Source organism: Prosopis cineraria, unplaced genomic scaffold, assembly GCF_029017545.1.
Source record: "Prosopis cineraria cultivar Desert tree isolate PC_DT_omini unplaced genomic scaffold, ASM2901754v1 PC125, whole genome shotgun sequence".
Lineage (NCBI taxonomy): Eukaryota > Viridiplantae > Streptophyta > Magnoliopsida > Fabales > Fabaceae > Prosopis > Prosopis cineraria.
Genome location: NW_026555452.1, coordinates 43,731 through 65,244, shown reverse-complemented (window position 1 = coordinate 65,244; position 21,514 = coordinate 43,731). Strand labels below are relative to the sequence as shown.

General features: G+C 36.2%; 2 protein-coding genes across 2 annotated transcripts; both read left to right on the top strand.

Annotated features, from left to right (window-relative positions):
- The first annotated feature begins 2,135 nt into the window (after window positions 1–2,135).
- Window positions 2,136–3,180, top strand: LOC129295493 (ethylene-responsive transcription factor RAP2-1-like). The gene has a single exon (XM_054934025.1). The coding sequence runs from the start codon at window positions 2,247–2,249 to the stop codon at window positions 2,784–2,786; it is 540 nt and encodes a 179-aa protein (XP_054790000.1). The 5' UTR covers window positions 2,136–2,246; the 3' UTR covers window positions 2,787–3,180.
- An 8,698-nt stretch (window positions 3,181–11,878) lies between these two features.
- LOC129295494 (WUSCHEL-related homeobox 4-like) lies at window positions 11,879–13,078 on the top strand. Its single transcript, XM_054934026.1, has 3 exons — window positions 11,879–12,203; window positions 12,317–12,601; window positions 12,710–13,078. Exons 1-3 carry the CDS (start codon window positions 11,961–11,963, stop codon window positions 12,863–12,865), a joined length of 684 nt encoding a protein of 227 aa, XP_054790001.1. The 5' UTR covers window positions 11,879–11,960; the 3' UTR covers window positions 12,866–13,078.
- The last annotated feature ends 8,436 nt before the right edge of the window (window positions 13,079–21,514 follow it).

The window sequence follows — 21,514 nt, the reverse complement described above, 5'->3', positions numbered from 1 at the left end:
TGGGTGCTGAGTTGAAATTGGTAGGAAGAATTTGCAAGGACGGTACATGGTAGGGTCAAATGACTCGTGATCGTGATGTTATTTATCGGACTGCCGATTTAGCCGCCCTTCCCATGTTTGGCAGTAAGTGGGACACTGCTCCCTCCGTATTGCGTCATCCTTCTTCTTCTACTACCCACAATGGCGTGATGATATTCTCAAACAGTAGAAGAGAATGTTTGCTCTCAGTACACGCTCCTAATGATGGCCCGGCTTTTATAGTTGGTCTGCCCCTTCCAAGTTCCATCCCTCGTCCCTCTGAATCTGACGCCTGGCATCATTAGCATTCCATTACACCATTATTTTATTCCAGTAAGCGTGGTCTATACGATAGCATCTTCATTTGGAGCTGCCGCAACCACTCAGTATGGTCTCCTCCTCACTCTCTGACCCCCTGTATTCATCTTCCTTATAATTCACCACCCCACTAGACATTTAGACAATAGTTACAAACCTGTATTGTATATCAATATTGTGATGCTTCGTATATAGACTGTACAAGCATGATGCATCTAATGTAATGACGTCTGCTTAGTTTGTGTAGGTGCGCCTTGTTATCTACATATCAAACATGATCTTGGAGATTATTGAAGGATGATTTGGCCAAAAAATAAAAAATAAAGTTTGAAAGGGGTGGGAAGAGGAAAGGGCGATATCGCAGAGCTCAGGTTCGTATTGCGTGGACGGAAAGTGATCCTTTCACACTTCCAACAGCCAACACCTTCCACCGACCTCCTTCCCCCGCTAATTAGTTATTTTATTATCCCTCGCCCCTTCATTCTAAATTATCCCTCCTTATTATATTCACGTATATCGGAATCTCAGGAACATCAATTTGCTGCATTTTAAAAGTCTTCAGAAAGCAAACTGGGCAACTCGATAAAGATGAGGCGTATAAGTAATGTCATGCGTCTAATATACAGGACACTGTATTTAGTTTTTTATTTGGTTTAATTATATACACCATTTCTTCAGTCGAATGTTGATAGGAAGAAATGTTTTTATATATTAACCAACTTTAGAATTAAAGCTGATAATATATATTTGTAAGATAAATATGGCGTACCAATCTGTTTAGAAGTTAATTATATGGAAGACGACAATTTAAAAGATCAGCAGGCACAAGAGACAAATAGCCATACACCGATCCATTTATATCGAACGCCGACCTGGGAGGCTTCCCCGCCGCCCCCTAAATAACGCAGCAAAAAACAGAATAACGGGATGGAAACACAAATAGTTATATTATAAAAGGAAAACATATATATAGGTTCTTACAGTTTTACTTAATTTTAAATTAATTTTTTTAATTTATTTTATTTTAATTGAACCTTTATAATTTAATCAATTAAATTTTTTAATCCCTGAAAGTTAAAATCTTTACATATTTCCTTTAAAAAACAAAATTAAGAAGTTTTATAATTTTATTAAATGATTATATGACTTTAAAATTAATTACATATTTTTTATAAATCAAAATTTAAATAACTAGGTTTTCTTCTAAATATATAATAAAAATATAAACAGTGAATTAAATCAATATTTTTACTTTTGATTAAAAGTATTAAATTAAATATTTTGAAAACTCCAAGAGTATTTTTGTTCTGTAAAATTTAATAATTTGTTATTAATTTTAACCTTTAAGGGGTCAACATATATAATAGATGAAATTATAAGAATTTGATTAAAATAAAATAAATTATAAAAATTAAATTTAAAATTAAATAAAAGTATAAGGATTTGTAAGTATATTTTTTCTATTCACACATTTAAGGGTTTATGTAGGAAGCGGTAGGAGTGTATCCCGTCCACGTCGGCGGTCATAACGGGGCCCAACATGCTACGTGGAATGTGCAACAGAGAGAAAGAGGGATGGCTCTGATGGGCTGTGTCGGCCATCTTTGGATTTTAAAAAACAACACTCAACGTGGTCCCCTCTTCCCTCGACACGTTAGCAGCCAAGTCAGAAGTTCATTCCCTCTCTCTCCCCCCTTCTTATTATCTCCATGATTATACCTTTTTTTTCTCCTTTCATATTAATACCGTATAAAATGAGTATAAGAGTAAGTCCTTTCCGCCTCTGAAGAAACATATTTCTCCCAAGTCTTTACTTCCATTTCGCCTCTTTTTATCTTATTATATATATACAGAGACGAGAGAGAAAATCCATATACACACACACATATTTATATGGACAAGAGGGTATCATGCCATATAATTATAGCTTAATTCGTTGTCACCGCGTAAGTGAGGCAGGTGCGATACGGACGGAGGAAACAGAGTGTTGCAGAAGGAAGACGGTGATGAGAAACAAGGCGGAGAAGCGAAAGCAAGATGAATCGAGAAAGAAACCGTACAGAGGGATTAGGATGAGGAAGTGGGGCAAGTGGGTGGCGGAGATCAGAGAACCCAACAAGAGGTCGAGGCTATGGTTGGGTTCCTACACCACACCAGTGGCTGCCGCTCGCGCATACGACACCGCCGTTTTCTATCTCAGAGGCCCTTCTGCTCGCCTCAACTTCCCCGAATTGTTATCGCAAGACGACGACGACGACCACCGCCTCGACGTCCAGGGCCACATGTCCCCCGATTCCATACGCAAGAAGGCCACCGAAGTCGGAGCCAGAGTCGACGCTCTCCAAGCCGCTCTTGAACACACCAAATCCCATCTCCAAACCACCTCCGACAAACCCGACCTGAATGAGTTCCCCAGACCCGAAGATCTTGCAGTCGAGGATTACAATTAGATCACTATATATTTACACTGATTTCAAGCCCCCCGGGTCACTTAATTTTCCCATGTTTTACTTTATGTTTCCTCTCGGATAATTATCTTGTGATGTCGTCTGTGTTGAATCTAAGTTCTAGCGTCTCGGCTTCTTCCACTTAATTTGTGAAGAAGGGATATAGTTAGCTTGATCTAGATGGCAGAAGTACCAGGTCGGTGTGGAATCAATCATGTTCTTTGTATCGGATCAGAGGAGGCCGTGTGGTTTTTGTCAGCTTGAACATTGAACAAAAACGTTGTGGGTCGGTGAGTTTATAAGCCAGTATAGATAGTGGTCAAAGTGAACCACGTTGTTTAATTATTGAAGCAACTTTTTTCACTGATCAATTGAGAACCGAGCATTTATTTATAAATTGTCCATGTTATCTGCGTGACCATATACATATGGGATTTAAATTTTACAAGTTCAAATATTTAGAAAAAAATCACTCAGATGATTTTATTTCACACATATACACACATAATATATTAATTATATATGTACAATGGAATTTAATGGGTAAGAGACGAAGATAAATGATTAAATAAGTAAAATGAGCTGGGGAAAGTGGCGTAATCAAGAATCAAACCACATTTGCAGATGCTAAAGCCGAGACGCAGCGGTATGTAGTAACACACAAGTGGATAAGGAGATAAGGCAGGCGGGCACCAAAAAAAGCAGCTGTCGCGATCGACGGAATTGTCGAAACCGCACAAACAACTAGGAACTCTATCACCTACTTCGACTTGATCAATCTTACGTAGTAAACAGTTTATAGTCAGATTTTGTAATGGTTGGAGTCACAGCAAAAGATAATAATTATTAGAGATATTTTGATATCATAGTGAAAATTTACTTATATGTTGTATAAATCATAGTCCTGATCTAATGAAAGTTAATTATGACTTGTTATGGTTGCTTCTTTTTACCCAGATCCTGCGTTATTCTGGTATATTATAAGCGATGGATTCAACGATGAACAATAAATGGATTACTGGGTGCCAAGAAGTACTGGTAAAATAATCAATTGGGGGAGAAGCGAATTAAAGAAAATTGGAATTGTGTGTTGAAGTATATACGAATATCAGTGAGTCAAAGGATTCATGGTTATCGTTACAGTGAGCACGTGAATTATCTGCCGAAAACATTACATGTCTAAACATGACGCTGCATGCGTTCCATTTTGGCGGTGTGCTATGTATCACTATGAGCGGCCGCCCAAGTCACTGATCATTGTCCAAGGACAGTGACGGATCCAGAGGCTAACTCGTGGGGGCCAAAATAAAATAATTCGTGGAAGTGGGGGAACGGTTTAGTTTCATCCTTTTTTTTCTTCCAAGTAAAAATAACAAATTTTATAAACAAACATGTAATATATAGAAAGCACCCATGCTTTGCCCTCTCAAATTCCCCCTTGTCAAAAGATTTTGTTGTATTCTCCCGACGAAAACTAAAGAGAAACTCTCCCATGTCTGTTTATCGGAAGTAATTTGTTTAAAATATGGTTACATTATTAAGTATTGATGCTTCTTTTAATTAGAAGTGTTTCAATTGGAATAAATTAATTTCTTACATAGTTTTATTAGAGGCCAGAGTTTTATAACTAATACATGAAAGCGAGTTCCACTCTGTATAAATCGAAACTCTCCCATATTTTTTTTTATCTAAAGTACACAGTTAGATATTAAATATTGACACTTCTTTCAATTAGAATTGTTTCAATCAGAATAAATTAATTTCTTACATTGTTTTATTAGAGTCCCCAGTTTTATAACTAATGCATGAAAGTGAATTCCGTTTTTGTTGGGCGTGTTCAATATGTTTTATTATTGGGCGTGTTCAATATGTTTTATTAGATCCTCTATCTTCTGAACCAGGAAAACAAAAAATCGTTTTTCTTTTAAATGATAACAAATTAGAATGCCTCGAGTTTATCCTTTTATATTAACCCCCCCCCCCCAAAAAAAAGCAAGGGAACAAACCAGCAAATGCACTCCGTGAGATTTCCGGTATGAAAGGGATTATATGTGCATGATGAATTATTCTGTCTTTTTTAGTGGCGAGATACAAGCAATGGTGCACGTGAAGTATGTAGAGGTGACAGTAGAGAATGTGAATAAAATAAAGAGTGGATAATATCTGGAGTAGTATCTATTTGTGCGGTACAAAAAAATGAAAGGAACGGGGGGTAGTGAAATGAAATGTAAGAAAGTCGATTCTACCAGAGGTGGTATGAAGATGGTAAGGGACAGGCTTGATGGTGACGAACAGGTGGGTGGCCTCTCTCTATATAGAGTATAATAGTGTGGGATGCATCATGGTGGTTGTTGGGCTAGGAGCCTAAAACCAATGAGGCTGCACATTTATGCGCCCACTGATCGCTGCGTGAGCCGCCTTCAATTATTTTGGGGCGGGCATCCAATACTGTCACCACCAATAAGAGAAGACAATTGCTAATTATATGTCTTCCAACTCCATTGGAATCAATACCCAGTTCATCAACTGCACCGCAACACCACTCCGTTTACTTCATCTTCATCAACTCTATTTCTTGCGCCTTCTTTGTGAGCTCCCAATGATCCCTGCTAAAAAGCCTTACTTTTAACAATATTTAAAAACCCTCCACTCAAAGTAGGCCGAAAAGAATCCTTGCTGAAAAATGCCATCGTGCCTAAAAAATGATTGTAAGTGAGCCGAAAAGAAAAGGTTACGCAGACTATAGTGATGCGCGTTCAACATTATCTTATATGTGGACGCGATCTGCATTTCGTTTTCGTATTATGTGGGAGTTAATGAGAGATGGTACGGGCGTGGCAACTGGTGATGTTTCCTTGGGGCTTGTTCGTTTGGTAGAGGAGTCCCTTTCATCCAACGAGAGTCTTTTTTTTTTTTTTGGTTCGGGGGGAGGGGGATTGCACTTTTGTAGGACATAATGTGCGAGGAACGGACTCGTGGAAGCAAATTCCAGGACTACAACTACCATAGAGAATTTGATTAAAATAGTAAAGAAATATTATATCGGCATTGGCAGTAAATGATTCATCAGACTACAGTTGAATCGACATCAGTGAGGAGGCTTTTGATACAAGAGAGGCATCAGTTCTCCCAGGATGAACGCGCTTTGCTCAACGTTATACAACTGCTTTTGCAAGACCAGAGTCAAACAAATGGCCATTATGATGTGGTTCAGGAAATCCGAAGGACGCTCGGGAGAGCCGCGCCTGCCACTGGGGAGGACGCCCTCGGGTGTTGTAAGTCGTAGCCTCTACTGCAACTAATAACTGAATGTCCTGCTTTCATCTTCCCTTTTTCTCCGACAAAAACAAGGCGTTTTCAATTAAGGTGGAGGTAATCTTATAGATCCTTTGCTTATCACACCCAATTTCTCTCAATAAAATGTGCTTCGAATGTTTATGTCCGGTAATTTTGATTGAATCAAACTACAGGGATCGATTTTTTTAATATATATATATATATAATTAGCTAATCACAGTGCCCACAACCTGTACAAATTAGGAAGGTTTCCTGTTAAACAATGTGAATCGCTTTAAACTCTACTAAGATTAAATTGCGCACAACACGATTGACTTTATTTATTGTGATAATTAATTTGTCCCTAGCAACATGCACGGGTGACTATCATTAATATGGGTCAATCTAATTTATTTAACCGACCAAAAAAGAGCGAGTCAGGCTGGGGAAAGATATCACAGATTATGAAGCGGTTTTATTTGGTCCGACCCACCCAGCCTGTGAGCTGGCCCATCCAGACCATGGGTGGATGCTTCAGTTATGCACACCGACTCAGCCCGGCCCATCATTTGTTCAGTCTATTCCCATGTACATGATGTGATGGCTTTATTGTAAAATTAAACTACGAGGGGGTCTCGGGTGACATCTCCCTCCGTACGTTCTTCGATTGGATGGTGAAGAGAAGCGACAAAAACCCTTCCAAAACAGTTGACATGAAAGATAGCTTTAATCTCAGGATTGGGCATTGGGTGCGAAGCATAAATTATTGAGACGGGTTGAAATTAGAGAGTCGAGGCTTTAAAGCAATTGGGAATTTATATTAAAAACAATAAAAAAAAAAGAAAGGGGAAGGGGCGAGCCAGATTTAATTATTGGGTGGAAGGAAAGATGATGATTAAAGGTTATATACTTTGGAGGAGGGAAGAGGTCGTGAAGATTTTTACCCATGTGGAGAGTTGTGGCGAACAGCACGAGGAGGTAAAGTAAAAGTGGAAAAGGCAAAGGAAAGAAGGAAGGGAAGGAATAATAGAAAAGTTTGGGTGCATTCTGTCATCTAAGACCCAGAATCTCTTTTCTTCCGCACACGCCCCCACCTTGCCGTGCATGAAATGACCCCAATTTCACCCCTCGCATCATCCTCATAATTAATTGATCCCTTTCGCTTCTGTTTATTTGTCCACGAAAGCTAAAGCGAATGAACTCTAGTACCTAAATTCATGACAGAGGAGTACTCTACATTCTACATGCACGTACATGCATGACATGAGTTGAGAATCCTCCTCGTCTACCTAGCTCTTTATTTAGTAGCCAAGCAATGATTTCACTCTAGTAGCGGCCGCGGTGATTGGCATCACCCATCCCTTTCATCGATTTCCCAGCCTAAAAGATTTCCGTGCTACATGACAACTACTTGCTAGGAGTAGGACGATAGAATTATAAATTACAACTCTCACCTACCCACCCACCTCTCTTGATAAAGTAAAGTAGCTCAACACTACGCTGCTCTCCCTCTCTGGATTTGACGTTTTGACGTCCCTCTGGGCATTCCCCGTTTTTTCAAGACTCATCGCCCCGCAAATTATTTGGGTTTAGGTTCCACCTCAACGAATCATTAACCCTCACAGCGGCTACGAACCCTGCTTGCTGTCTAGCTGGTTCATTTTATTCAATAATTTTGACTGTATTTATCCACCTCGTGCCAACAAAATTCATAGAATTATTTTCTCTCTGTTTTAAAGCGCGGCGCAATCTTATTATGTGAATCTATCTCGATAAATTTGCCGCTGGAGTCTATGGACTAAAAACCAATCTCGTCCATTGAAAAATTTATCTCGTTATTACGAGTTCTGAAGCTACATCTTTTTTCCCCTCTAACGATATAAGTAATTCGTCATCCATTAGAAATATTCAATCATGAACTTTTTCTACCGCGGTCTTTCCTAGCCTTGTGGTACGAAAAGTCTAAATGTCTAATTATCCACAATTGTTTCATGTCTACCGAATAGTAGTCATTTGTACAAAAGTTATTTGTAAAAATGACAAAATATAATAGGAGTGCAACACAATATAATGTCAATATGAATACAGATAAATGGGAATCGAAAATATATTTACATTATTCTTATTATCATCAAGTAATAAAATTGGATCGAAAGACATGGTCCATAGACACGTGCGAATGATGGCGTTGTCTTCCCCTAATGATGAGTTCCCACCGATTCTTCCACTGTGTGGGATCCACTCCCAGTGCTGCTCTCCCTTACCTTTGACCGACATATTACCCCCCCAAAAAAAAAAAATTTCTTCGACTTTCAAGCATCCTTGATTATCATTGCAATTCTACTTTCTCAACCATTAAGATCCAAAAGTTAAATTTACTTTCCGAACCTCGTCTCCTTTGAAACGACAAATCCTCCTGGCTAGCTTAGCTACGCATATCCTGACGTTTTTCCCCCCTTTTTGGTGGAAACAACCATACGACAGCATTGCCGTGAAGCCTGAACATCCGGATCCAACCTCATTAGCCTGTTCCCTAGAAATATGCATGCTAGTTTGGCAAAAATAAACAAATAAATAGACATGCTAGTAGGAATGAAGCTCCTTAACACAATCACAGACAGCAGAGTTAATGAAAGTATTAATAAACATCACATATTAATAAATTTTATTAAATACACTTAATAATATTTTTTAAAAATAAAAATATAAATTTTTAAAAATAATATTTATCTAATATATTAAAAAGAAACAGGAAAGGGAACAAAAATTGAGCAAGGGGATAGGAAATTAAATAAAGAAAAATAGTATTAAAATAACTTTACTTAATAAAATTTTAATATTTTTAAAATGTTTTATATTTTATAGTGTTAAATCTCCCAAAAATATCTACGTTAATTTTAGCTGGAAGGAGTTCTAAGAAAGGAGGGAGGCAAGGGGGCAATGCGGATGGACGTGGAAGTGTGTAGGAATGACAAGTGTCATACATTGGTAGGAAGAAGGGGTGGGGTCGTCGTGATTGAAGGAAGGCGATGTAAAAGTGGCGCAATCAGATACGGGGATCTCAGAATATTAAAATGAGAAGCCAAATTGAGAAGAGGAGAGGCCCCACCCTCGGCGTCATTGCCCAACTTTGTCAACTCGGATATCATTATTGTTCCACCATTGTCTTTTTTTTTTTTTTTTTGAAATACATGGCCATGAAAAAAACTATACAGGAAGATTAAAATCAAACCATGTTAAAAGTTATAAAGTTTTTACAGTCATCAGGCGGTCCGTTAAAATTCCACCATTTCTTTCAATTCTTCGTCCGTAGCATATCATAGCGACATCTCCCCAATCACACTCGTGATTTAAAAACAAAAGTCCCCAACCTTTTGCCTTTCATTTCGCCTTTCCCGAGTAACTTCCCAAGTTCGATCAGTTAACTCCCACCATTTCTAGAGACTGGAATACCGCTCTCATCATAACAAGTTAAATACATGCGCATGAGAAATTATAGAGTATATGTATGAGAACTCCAGAGTATGTACGAGCATGTGCGAAGCCAGGGAGGATCATTCAAAAATCAGAGTGAGCTGGAAAGCAGGAGGGACGGGATTCTAGGAATTATGAAGAGGAAGATGGGGGAGCTAAAGGAGATTCTGGAGGGTGACATCAAGGCCAGCCCAAGCCAGGCTAGCTAGCAAACGCGTGTGTCATATTCTTTCATGTACACGACCCTTGTTTAAGAGTAGTAATAATTATCGGAGATCGACGTCCACGCACCCATTAATCGCATTATTTTCAAACCATGCTTTTGGATTATCCTTTTGTTTTCTTAACAAAACCCCTCTTCCAGCTAATAAATTAGACATTTCATCCCCCAGGTGCAGATCTCGCGCGCGCGCCCACCACTAGCCTAATCACACGCATCTTCTACTGACTAGGCTATGGATAATATTGCACACATACATGCACAAACAGATTGCTAACGATATACGAAATAACTGATCACATAATTACTTGTAGTGATATTTTGAAATTCGAAAAAAAAAGAGTGAAACATTGATCTGCTTTCCCGGCCCCCTCTAAATTATGATATATATGTGTATATATAATTGAAAAAGTGATTATTAAAATGTGTAAAAGAATTCTTGGCTTGCAGTTGGGTGACTTTAATCATCGAATTACATCATGTTTTTTGACCCCGACACGAACGTGTGTAAAAAGTATTGCGCCCTCATGAGCCATGTTGAATTGCACGTGCATAACTTTATGCTGCAATATTTACCTCGGCTCTCAAATGTCATCGCACTTCAACAGTTTATTTGGTTGGAAAGGAATGAAGGAATTTTAATAAATTTTTGTTTGGTTTAGGAAGAAAGTGTAGAGAACTAAAATAAATAAATAAACATTTTATTCTCATTGACTTTAATTTTATTTTTATTTTTTATTTTGAAAAAATTGTTATATTATAATTTATTAAGTTTTTGTTTTAAAAATATGAGCTTATATTAATAAAAAGTTTGAAGAACAGATAGATTTATATTATATTTTATCAGTAAATCTAATAAAAATATTAAAATTTTATACATTAAAAATTATATATTAATTTTTGTAGTGTGATAAAAATTATTTTATTATAAGAAAGAGAGAGAGAAATACAATACATAATTTTTTAACATCAAAAATAGTTTAAAATTTATAAATTATTTTTAATTATTTTTTCTCTCCTCTCCCCTCCAAAAAATCTAAATTGAAGGGGAGGGTTGGGAGAGCTCCCTCTCCTCTAATTTTTTAACCAAATAAAAGGCATCCCTTCCCTTCATTTATTAGGCAAAAACCAAATAAGAGAGGGGGAGCAACTCTTCTGCTCCCTTCCAAAAAATTTCAATCAAATGCATCATGAGTATAATAGTATATACTACCATTTTCATATTAAATTATAAGATAATGTAAAAGAATTATCTTAAAATATAAAAAAATTTAGAAAACTAAAATTTCAATAGTAATAATTTTTCTATATTATCCTCTAAATGAAAAAACGATTGAAATAATTTTATTATGTAATAATTAATTGTGTAGAAATATTTTTAAAAATTTATAATTTTATTTCAAAAAAGTTAATTGGTAAAGGGTGATTATTATATTTTATTAGTATTTATCTTATCTTAAATTATTTTATAATTTAAAAGGGGAGGAGTATGGCACTCAATCATAATCAAACAAAGTTGAATAAATTAAATTGGAGTGGAAAGAAAAGGTCGAAAATTAATAAGCGGGGTCGTAGCTTTATGAGGTGATAGCGCGACAGATGAGGAAGAGCGATACAAAGTATTTTGGAAATTGGAGGCAGGTACAGTTCCCGAAGGATATTGATATGGTTTTCAGATATGGTGCAGCCTGTGTTCCAACATTCTCTACCCTCTCCTAACCCAAAAGACGGCATTCACACCTTCCTTCTCAGTTCTCACTCCCTCTCGTATTTTCTTTTTCCATTTTAAACCCGTATCTAATGAAAAGCATACTCCCTAGTGCTCCATTTTCAAATCTTATTTTGGAATTTGCCTCTATAATCTTTTCTCACTTCTTAGAGAGAGAGAGGCCACCGAAAAGCATGCAAACCTTATCATGAAAGCAAGGGGCAAAAAAAAAAAAAAAGCACCGATTTGACCGCCAAGCACAGTACCGCACTCGCAGTCTATCACACACGACACGCCCCCTCCCTTTCACTCTTATTTTCCTACGCTACATGCAAATGTGTGTGTCATCTAATTTCTTTGTTTTTTTATTTATTGGTAATTTGGTATTAGGGAATTCCCAAGTCAACCTTGCCTCATAATTTGGTGGTGAAGGCACCACCTCATTCCCCAGTGTGGTGCCCTATAAAAATTAGTCTGAGGGCTCGGGGAGGGGCATGGTATGCAGTTATCCACCATGGGAAGCATGAAGGTGCATCAGTTGGCACGTGGACTCATTTGGGAGCACGAACCCTCCCTCACGCTCGGCTTCAAACGCTTACGACCTCTTGCTCCTAAGCTCCACAACACTACCCACTCTCACTCTCTTTCCTCTTTCGATCTCAACTCCTTCATCAGACCCGAAAGCGGCCCCAGAAAACTCCCTTCCCCTCACCTTCACGTCAACAAAGATTCTCCACCCCAGGTGTGTGCGTGCTCTTACATGTTAATTAAGTGCATGCACTGATCTTCCTGAGTCCAAAGACGAGGAATTAATCTCTGTAGTTTAGTTAATTTAACGGGAACGAATGCACGCAGGTGGAAACGCACCCAGGAGGAACGAGGTGGAATCCGACGCAGGAACAGATAGGGATATTGGAGATGCTGTACAGGGGTGGAATGCGAACTCCGGATGCTGAGCAGATAGAGCAGATCACTGCTCAGCTAGGCAAGTACGGCAAGATCGAAGGCAAGAATGTTTTCTATTGGTTCCAAAACCACAAAGCCCGTGAACGACAAAAGCAGAAACGCAACCCTAATACCAGTACCACTTCTTCTAGTCCTCCGCCTGCCACTGCCATTCCTTTTACTTTAGAGACACGGGTATGTTATTCGTACGATGTTGTCAGTCTCAATTATACATCTTTGTTTCCTTTAGTATCCTTTTCTTTCACGAAAAACTAATGTGTAGATATATATTTTGTTTTGCAGGGCCCAGTAGCAGAGATAGAGCAAGATAACCCGTTGAGGAAGAAGTGTAGGAGCTTGGCGTTTGAGTGTTTTCAGTTAGAAGAAAGCAGATTTTTACGTAGAGATGAGGAATATACAACTCTGGAGCTTTTCCCGTTGCACCCGGAAGGCAGATGAAGGGGTTTCGCGCTATTTATGTTCCTACTTCCTCAACTTCACTGATTTCGACAACTAGCGACTTCTTTAAAATTGTGCTTTCGTTGTCTCCTTTTCTTTCTGTTGGCAAATTAACAGGTAGCACAGAGCGGTCTGTCTGTACTGCTCTACTGCTCAATGTACTCAGCCACTATTCCTGACTTTAAAAATATGGAAGCGCCATTTGTGTCTCTATTTTTTTTTTTGGTCGATCACAGCTCAGTGTTGTGACTGTCTGTGACCTTGAAAACCAGCCCTTTTGACCATATCAACCCGTGAATCAAAGCTTTTAGGTTAAAAGCAGAAGCTATACGGACACTGAAGTCCACGCACCTATTTCTTCTTCGTAAGCCTACTCTTTACTTTCACACCTTAAGTTTCGATTTGGAACGGGCCTGAACGTTCTCCAGCTCGAAACTCAAAAATAATCATACCAACCATTTCACTCGCCCCAACATGTATGTAAAAGAATTTCAAAAGCATGGTACATCAACCATAAATCAAAGAGTACATGCATTTACTTGTTTTCCATCATTAGCACGAGAAAATTCGAATTATCACGGTCCTTCGTAGGGCCACTGCGTGATCCCCACGGACCCCACCACGAGAAGCGGGAGGGAACTGAACATTGATCGTTTCAAAACAATACGTGAACCGGATTAAAATTCGTGCCGTAAGTCCTCCAACTCAATCCACATAATGGGAGAAAATTGCAAAAATTCCCTTGATCAGTTGAAAATAACTTTTTAATTGTTTTGAGTGGTATACCGCTGCTTCCAATGCCCACATACAAAAAATATACTTCATTTTATGCAACTTGCATTGGTTATTTTGTGAAAATTTGAGGAATGATTCCTTGTTTTCCCAGTAACAACAGAAGCCAGGCCAGTATTGAAACCTATATATTCAAGCATTTAGCCCAAAGTCATCAATCATCCAAGCCCACGTCTAAGCCCAAGACTACTAAACCCAGGGTTAAATTATAACATTGAGTGTATAGCTGTCATTGTACATCTAGAATATTGTTTGTAAATCCTGAATTCCTGATCACACGTTTCGAGATCTCTCTACTCGCATTCTGTTAGAATGTGTGCCATTTATACACCACACTATACCTACGATCATTATGAATGAAATTAATGCAAAATTACACCTAATTTGTTATGGTATCAGGGCCTTCTCAACTAGTGTTTTGGAATGGCCTCTTTATCTTCTTCATCTTCTTCAAATCACTCTTTAGGTGCTTTCCTAGCCCTTCTAATTTTATTATTGATAAACTCGCATCCGATAACTATCGTGTGTGGCGTGCTCAAGTTCTTCCTTACCTTTTTGGTCTTTTTTTTTGGTTATATTGATGGCAGTATTCTTGAGCCCCCAAATTCTATCTTGTCAAGCGTGTTATGCGTTATAGAGTCCATATCCTCCAATTCATGCTTATGCCTGAACCTACCCATGCGTGTTTCGACTTATGGATAAGCTATGTGTTTCTATCCTCCAAAACACACATGATTCATTATAGCCTCACGCTTGAAATGGATTGAAGTGGACCAAATTCTTGTGCCAAACTGTCAATCCACACATGTTTTTGTACTCTGATGAGCATTTAATGTTGGACGCATAAAAAGTATTTTTTCTAGCATTCTTCACTCCCACACATCTTCAATGAGTATAATCCATTCCCTAACATCTCTCTCAATGGTAAACCATAAATAGGACCTTATTCAAGTGAGTGAGTAACATGATTATTGAGCAACATTGAGTGTTGTGAACTGATTTCTCACCTACTTTTTGTTAAGTTCGTGAAAAAACTCTAAAAGGTTTATAAGCTTTCGTTGTTATTATATTTACTCTTTCAAAGAGTTAACATTGTGAAAAGCTTTGTACATTTATTGATTTGAAGTTTTAGGAAGAGCACGAGTGATTGTAATAACTTACTGGTGTAACGAGTGTTATTGTGAAATTAAGACTAATATAATATTATGAGTTGTACTATGACAGCAAGCATCTAATTAAGTTTAAAGTTTTAGTAAAAAGTCTTAAGGGTAATCTTAAAGATTGGATATAGGCAAAGTGGTTAGGTTAAATCAGAATAAATTTATTGTGTTAGAAATTTTTTTCCTTAAACTCTTAATCTGTCAAAAGCTTTTTGTATTAAGATTCATATCTATGTTCATCATCTTTTTGGGTTGGAAAAAACTTTGTGAAAAATTTTGAATATCCAATTCATCCCCTTAGATGCCAACCTTATCCAACAATTTTGAAATTCCATTGGTCCTAATGTTTTCAAAAGTTAATTATAAAAATTAACCTCAGCCAAGGTTGATCCTTAACTTTATTGATTGGTTTAATTAATTGAGTTTATGAATTATTGACAATGGAAGTCATTACAATCTCACTTGCTAACACCATTAATTGTGATCAAGCTTATCAAGCCAACTACACTTCTCACTATCTTGCAGGTGAGTGATAACTCCGCTCTTCCCATTTCTCTCAACTCCTTTTGGCACTTATTTACTTTCTCAACTTCTTCATGTTCCTAAAGTTATTAAAAATTTGCCGCATCAATGGATGACCTTGTCATGTTATATGCAAACATTTTGCTGTACATATATTTTGGAAAACTGTACACTTTAAATTAGGAGCAATGAGTCTTTTCACTAAAAAAATATATTTACATGCAAGGCCTTTAGACCTGTAGAATAAATGAAAAAAGTGTTGGGTCTTATATGCTAATTTCTTTGATCTAAGGGCCTTAGCCTAAGGTGCCATTCTCACATAAAGAGAGAAAATTGTAGAAATTCCATTGATAAATTAAAAATAACTTTTGGGAGAATCACATCCAAAGACCTCCAAAAAAAAATTGTTTACATACAAGAACTGACACAAAATTGTTTGTTTTAAAATGGTAATAGCTAGAGACTTGTTTTTTTTTAATATTAAACTTATTGTTAGTTTTTGTTTGTGAATAATTTTTTTGGAGAGGTCCGTAGATGCAATTCGCCCATAACTTTCAATGTTTTAAAGGGTATATCGCTGCTTCCATATCTATAACAAAAAATATATATCATTTTCTGTATTTTTTATTGGTTATTTCGTGAAATTTTGAGTAGTGATTCCTTGTTTTCTGATAGGCAGGCTGGTATTAAAACCCTAAAGAAAAATGCCACGTCGTGGATCCAATGAAAAAACTGTGCTATTGTTTGAATTAACATTATTAAGAGATGGACACAAAAAAGGGGGGGCTAATATCAATAAGATCTCCAAAAGAATTTAATCTTTGACGAAGTAGATACTTGTTAAAATAATACCTTTCACTTATTATTATTGTTAACACTTGTTAGGAGTTCTTTTATAAAATCAATGCTTTCAGGTCCTTTATTGATACTCCCCAAAAAAATCAGCTAGGTTCTTAATGATTTATGTTTGAATTAGAAATGCTCAGTAGATTATTTGCAAATAAAGTGTGTGAAAATTATTTTACACCCTTTCAACATCTGGCCTTTTTGTAAAATATAATTTGGTTACTGTTTGTTGTACAATAAAATTAACAGTAATAATTAATGGTCATCTTCCTATTGGTTATGATGCATTTAGTTATTTTGTAAATATATTATTATAGTATCCGGTTTAATCAATGCGTTGATTGGGCTTGACTTTGAATTCCGTTTGAACTTTTTAGTTTTATGTTGGCCCAAACATTCATGTATTATTTGTGCTTTGTGATGTGAATGTGGTGATATTATTCCCCAGCGTTTTTTTATAACTTTTTTTCCCATTTTGTTATTATTTTTAAATTTATGTTTAATTTGTTTAAGTTAGTTGTATCTTTCAATGGGTTATTTACTTTATTGGTTCGTGTGAAGCTTTGCGATTTTGCTAGCTCTGCATTTTTTTTTTGGGGTTATATTTTTGTGTGCATTTCGCTGCATTTCTTCATTATTGTTATATAGTGTTAAATAGTACATGAAAAAACCTATTGAAATTGAAATCTCATACAATATAATAAAAATCATAATGATAATAATTAACATGTTAAAAATGATGGTGTTAAATTAAAGAGAATATTGCTAAGATGAGCATGTGTTTGGTTATATTTCAATTCAAGCCAATATATATAATTGATTCCAAAAAATTAGAAAATATAAATATACCTTGATGGTATAATATTCACTTCATAAACAAAGTTGAGAAATTTCTAGATCAATCTTGTAAAACCTGTCAGCAATTCTCACATCTAATGCATTATTCAAATCACAATACACAGTTGAGTGATTTACTTTTATTATATTTGATACTCCTATGTTTCAAAATTTTTTCACACAGGTCTACATAAAATAATACTAAATAATCAATAATTTACAAAATAAGATCACTCCCAATAAATACAAACATAAAATATCTACATAATTTATATGATTAATTCTTAAGTTTTTCGTGCGATGCACGGGCCAAAATTTAGTTTTGGCGATTGCGTGGTGGTTCTATTATTTTGTTTCGAGTTTGTGATATTGTTGAGGTCAAGTAACTCAATTGTAGTAAGAAGCACTCTTGATGTGAATATAAATACAGAGTCAATTTATTGGAGTGTGTTTATGAGGTCACTTGAGAAGATAACACGATCCTAATAAAATTCAAGCGATTAAGTTGTGAAATATGACTAGATTAACTTGGACGGTTTCAATTAGTATATTTTCTAAATTAAAAGGAAAATGGACAAGTAAAAGGTCAAACCTATTACATAAATGAAAAGTAGATTATCGGTCGTTTTTGTTACAGAACACTTTCAATTGTTCTCCTCATATTTAAGAAGTTAATTTTTTTATCATCATAAAAGAATGAGATTTATTTTCATTTTTATCCTTAATTTTAAATTATAGTGCAATTATATTAAATACCTTCACAGTTAATCAAGAAAGAGTAAAATTAAAAAATATTTAATTATTATCAGATATTATATATTTTAGATCAAAAATTATTTTTAAAATGTGTCATACAAATAGGACCTAAAGGAGCAAGATAAAAAGTTAGTTTTATATTATTAAATTTTGTTTTGTTTGGAATTTTTTATGAAAATATAGGTTATTTTATATTTGACTAAATCATCGTAAAAGACACGTTTAAATTTACAAATGATTTTTAGCTACTCCTAGGCTTTTCAAAACAATAAAAACTCTTATTTTTAAAATTCATTTTTTCATTTTTTTTTTTTATATTATCATTGTTTTTTTGGCCAAATATGTTTTTGAGAATTTAAACGAGCATTTCAATTTTTATTGAAATTGTATTTCTCTTAAAAATATCAAAGCAGAATTTTTTTTCAGTTATCAAATGTATTTTCATAATAGACAAGACTAATTTCTCAAAAATTTTAAACGCTATTTATATTTAAAGAGTTTTCTTCTTTCAAGAGGAATTGATCAAACAATACTTACAAGTGAAAGTTGCTAAACAGAATGCCCAATAAGATGCCCAACAAGATACAGGCCAGCTCTAATGCGGAAAGTTGACTTGAAAGGATACCCTGTAGCGTAAGTACTATTATAGCAGGCCGTAACGTGGGATGTTATCTCTGTAAATAACTGTTCCATTATGGTTAGTCGAACTATCAACATAAAGTTTAGCCTATTTAAAAATCATATATTCAAGATAAGATTTTTTTTTTTGCCAAAAATATTCAAGAGATGACGAGGAAACATGTACATAGCAACACATAATCATCACAGGTTTGGGGAAAAAATATCACAAATACAAATCAAATAACCAAGCCCCTTAAACAGATCACTCCCGGGTCATGGAGAAAAAAGCAATTTCTACCAAACTATGGGTCACCTAAACACCTTTAGCCACTAACAATACAGCGATTTAGAAAAGCGTCAAACACTTGAATGACTATTCAAAGATGAGGAAGGAAGAAGAAGCATATATCATGTAGTAAGGAAGAAGAAGAAGCTCAAGACCAACGGCAAGGAGGAAGATACGCACCCTATTTGAATGCTATGAGATGAGAAGTCGACTCTAAAGATGGATTGAATAGCGAAGACAAATTGACTTAGGCTTTCTTCATTCTTAACTGTGATGATTCCTAGACCATGATTTGCACCTAAGAAATGACTGACGTAGAACAAGGGAAGATGTGTAGTGGAAATGAAGAAGGAAGAAAGGGATAAAGGATAGAGAGATGTCGAGCATTGAGGATTGAAGATGATAGGGACGACGTAAATGCGGTGTTGTCAAACCCAGATTGGACCGGACGGTCCGACCATCACTCGCTAAGTAAAGCAGTCTAGTTCAACTAATTGAACCACTTAAGTTGTTAGATCGGATTGACCCGGACAGAACTGTCCAGTTTTTATTGAATCGAAGTTGACCCAAAACCCAAAGCTGATTCAATATGGGTCAATCCGGGTTAAGTAAAAAAATTTTTAAAAAAATTAGGGCTTATACTGTCGTACACAACTTGTCCAAGACTCAATAAATGAATAAACAAAGCACAGAGCCACAAACCAACAGACGCCATAACGCCACACTCTAGACTCTACAGAGGTACAAACGTAAGCTAAGAGCTGACTAGCTGAGCCTCACCTCTGAGTCTCTGATCTGAGACCTCACTCTGGCGATCTCGCCATCTCAGGATCGCAGCTCACCTGACCTCTCACACTCACAGAGTCACAGCCTCACTCTCACTCTCACACCCTCAGACTTAGAGCTCAAGACTCGTCTCTCGCCGACTCATAATCTCGCGCGTCTGGTCTCTCTCTTGCCTCTCTCTATTTCTCATCTCCAATCAATTGATCAAGCTTCAAATCTAAAATCTCACTCAAATCTCATTTTGTACTCTAATTTTGATTCATCCCCTTCTCGCATCTTGCTCGCCATTCTCAGCCCAAACCTAGATTTCTCGTCGCCATTCTCAGCCATTCTCACTTACCACTCTAAGCTAGTGCCTCTGCCTCTGCCTCTACTTGAGTTACCTCTAGCTCCTCCTAGCTCCAGCTCGTGCCTTTACCTCTGCGCGATTCTCATTTTGCTCCAGGTTTTTTGATTCTTAAGGTGCTTTGCTTTCCTTCCAAGTTCAATTTCTAGCTTATGCCTTATATGTTCTATCTATATATTTGAGTTTATATAATGAGCAGTATGTATACACGATTCGTCCGGCCATTTATCTATGTATGCTGATTTGCTTTATTTTTCATTGCTCTGTTATTTGTTGATATCAAATTCTAGATATGATCTAATTCCTGTCTCTGCTCTTTTTTTCACGTTTTATCTGTGCTTTCAACTTAAATTTATAAAATGTCATCTGAACAAATATCTAATGCTATATCTACACAATCTGTTAGAGCTAAATTAGATCCTACAATAGAGCATTGCACTGAAATACTAAATGAAAAAGGTGGCAAACCTCGCTTAAGATGCCTATATTGTAGAAAGGAATTTGGTAGTGGTGGAATACACATAATGAAATAACACCTTACTAGAAAAAAAAAAGGAGATGCAATTAGTTGTAAAAGTGTGCCATATGATGTTTGCTATCGATTAGAGGAAAACTTAAAAGAAATTGATCAAAAGAGACCAGTTAAGAAATTGAGAAAAGAAGAGGACAATCTATTGGAAGTGGATGATGAAAATGTGCAAGAAATAATTCCTCCAAGTTCCTCTCAACTAGCAAAAAAAAGGCATCTGTAGCTGGAGACAAATTCTTTACCCCAAGACAAGCTCGGCAGTACAACCAAGAATTTAAAGTGCATTTGTAAGTAAAAAAGCTTTGCATAGAGTGGATTTAGCTGTGGTTAGGTGGTTGTAGGATTGTTGCATTCCTATAAATGCTGCAAATTCTGTTTACAATCAGCCCATGATAGATGCTATTTCAGTTATTAGCCCTGGTTATAAAGGACTAACTTACCATGCTGTGAGAACCAAATTATTGCAAGACATGAAAAAAGAGGTACAATTATTGGTTGATGAATGTAAAAGCTTTTGGGCTGAGACTGGATGTACAATAATGGCTGATGGTTAGCAGGATCAAAGAAATAAACAATTAATTAATTTTCTTGTTTACTACACTAGAGGAATGGTCTTCATTTGATCTGTTGATGCATCGAATATTGTTAAGGATGCTCAAAATCTTTGCAACTTATTCATGGATATGGTTGCTTTTGCTGGTGCAAATAATGTTGTCCACTTGATAATTGATAATGCAGCTAATTATAAAGCTATTGGAAGGTTGTTAAATGATAAGTTTCCTCCTATTTTCTAATCTCCTTATAATGCCCATTGCTTAAATTTGATTTTATCAGATATTGACAAGATGGAGATTGTTAGTAGCTTAACAACACGTGCATTCATAGTTTCAAAATTTATTTACAACCATGTCTTTTTGCTAGCTTGGTTAAGGAAAAGAAAAGGTTGGACAAAAATCATTCACCTCAGAGCAACATGGTTTACCACTACTTTTATTGCCTTGAAAAGTATATATGAGCACAAGCATGATATTTAAGCTTTGATAACAAGTAAGACATTTGTAAAATCTAGATACTACAAGGATTCAAAAGTAAAGGGTGTGATAATGATTGTATTGGACAATCAATTCTGAAATAATTGTAAAATTGTTGTTGAAATTGTAAAACCAAT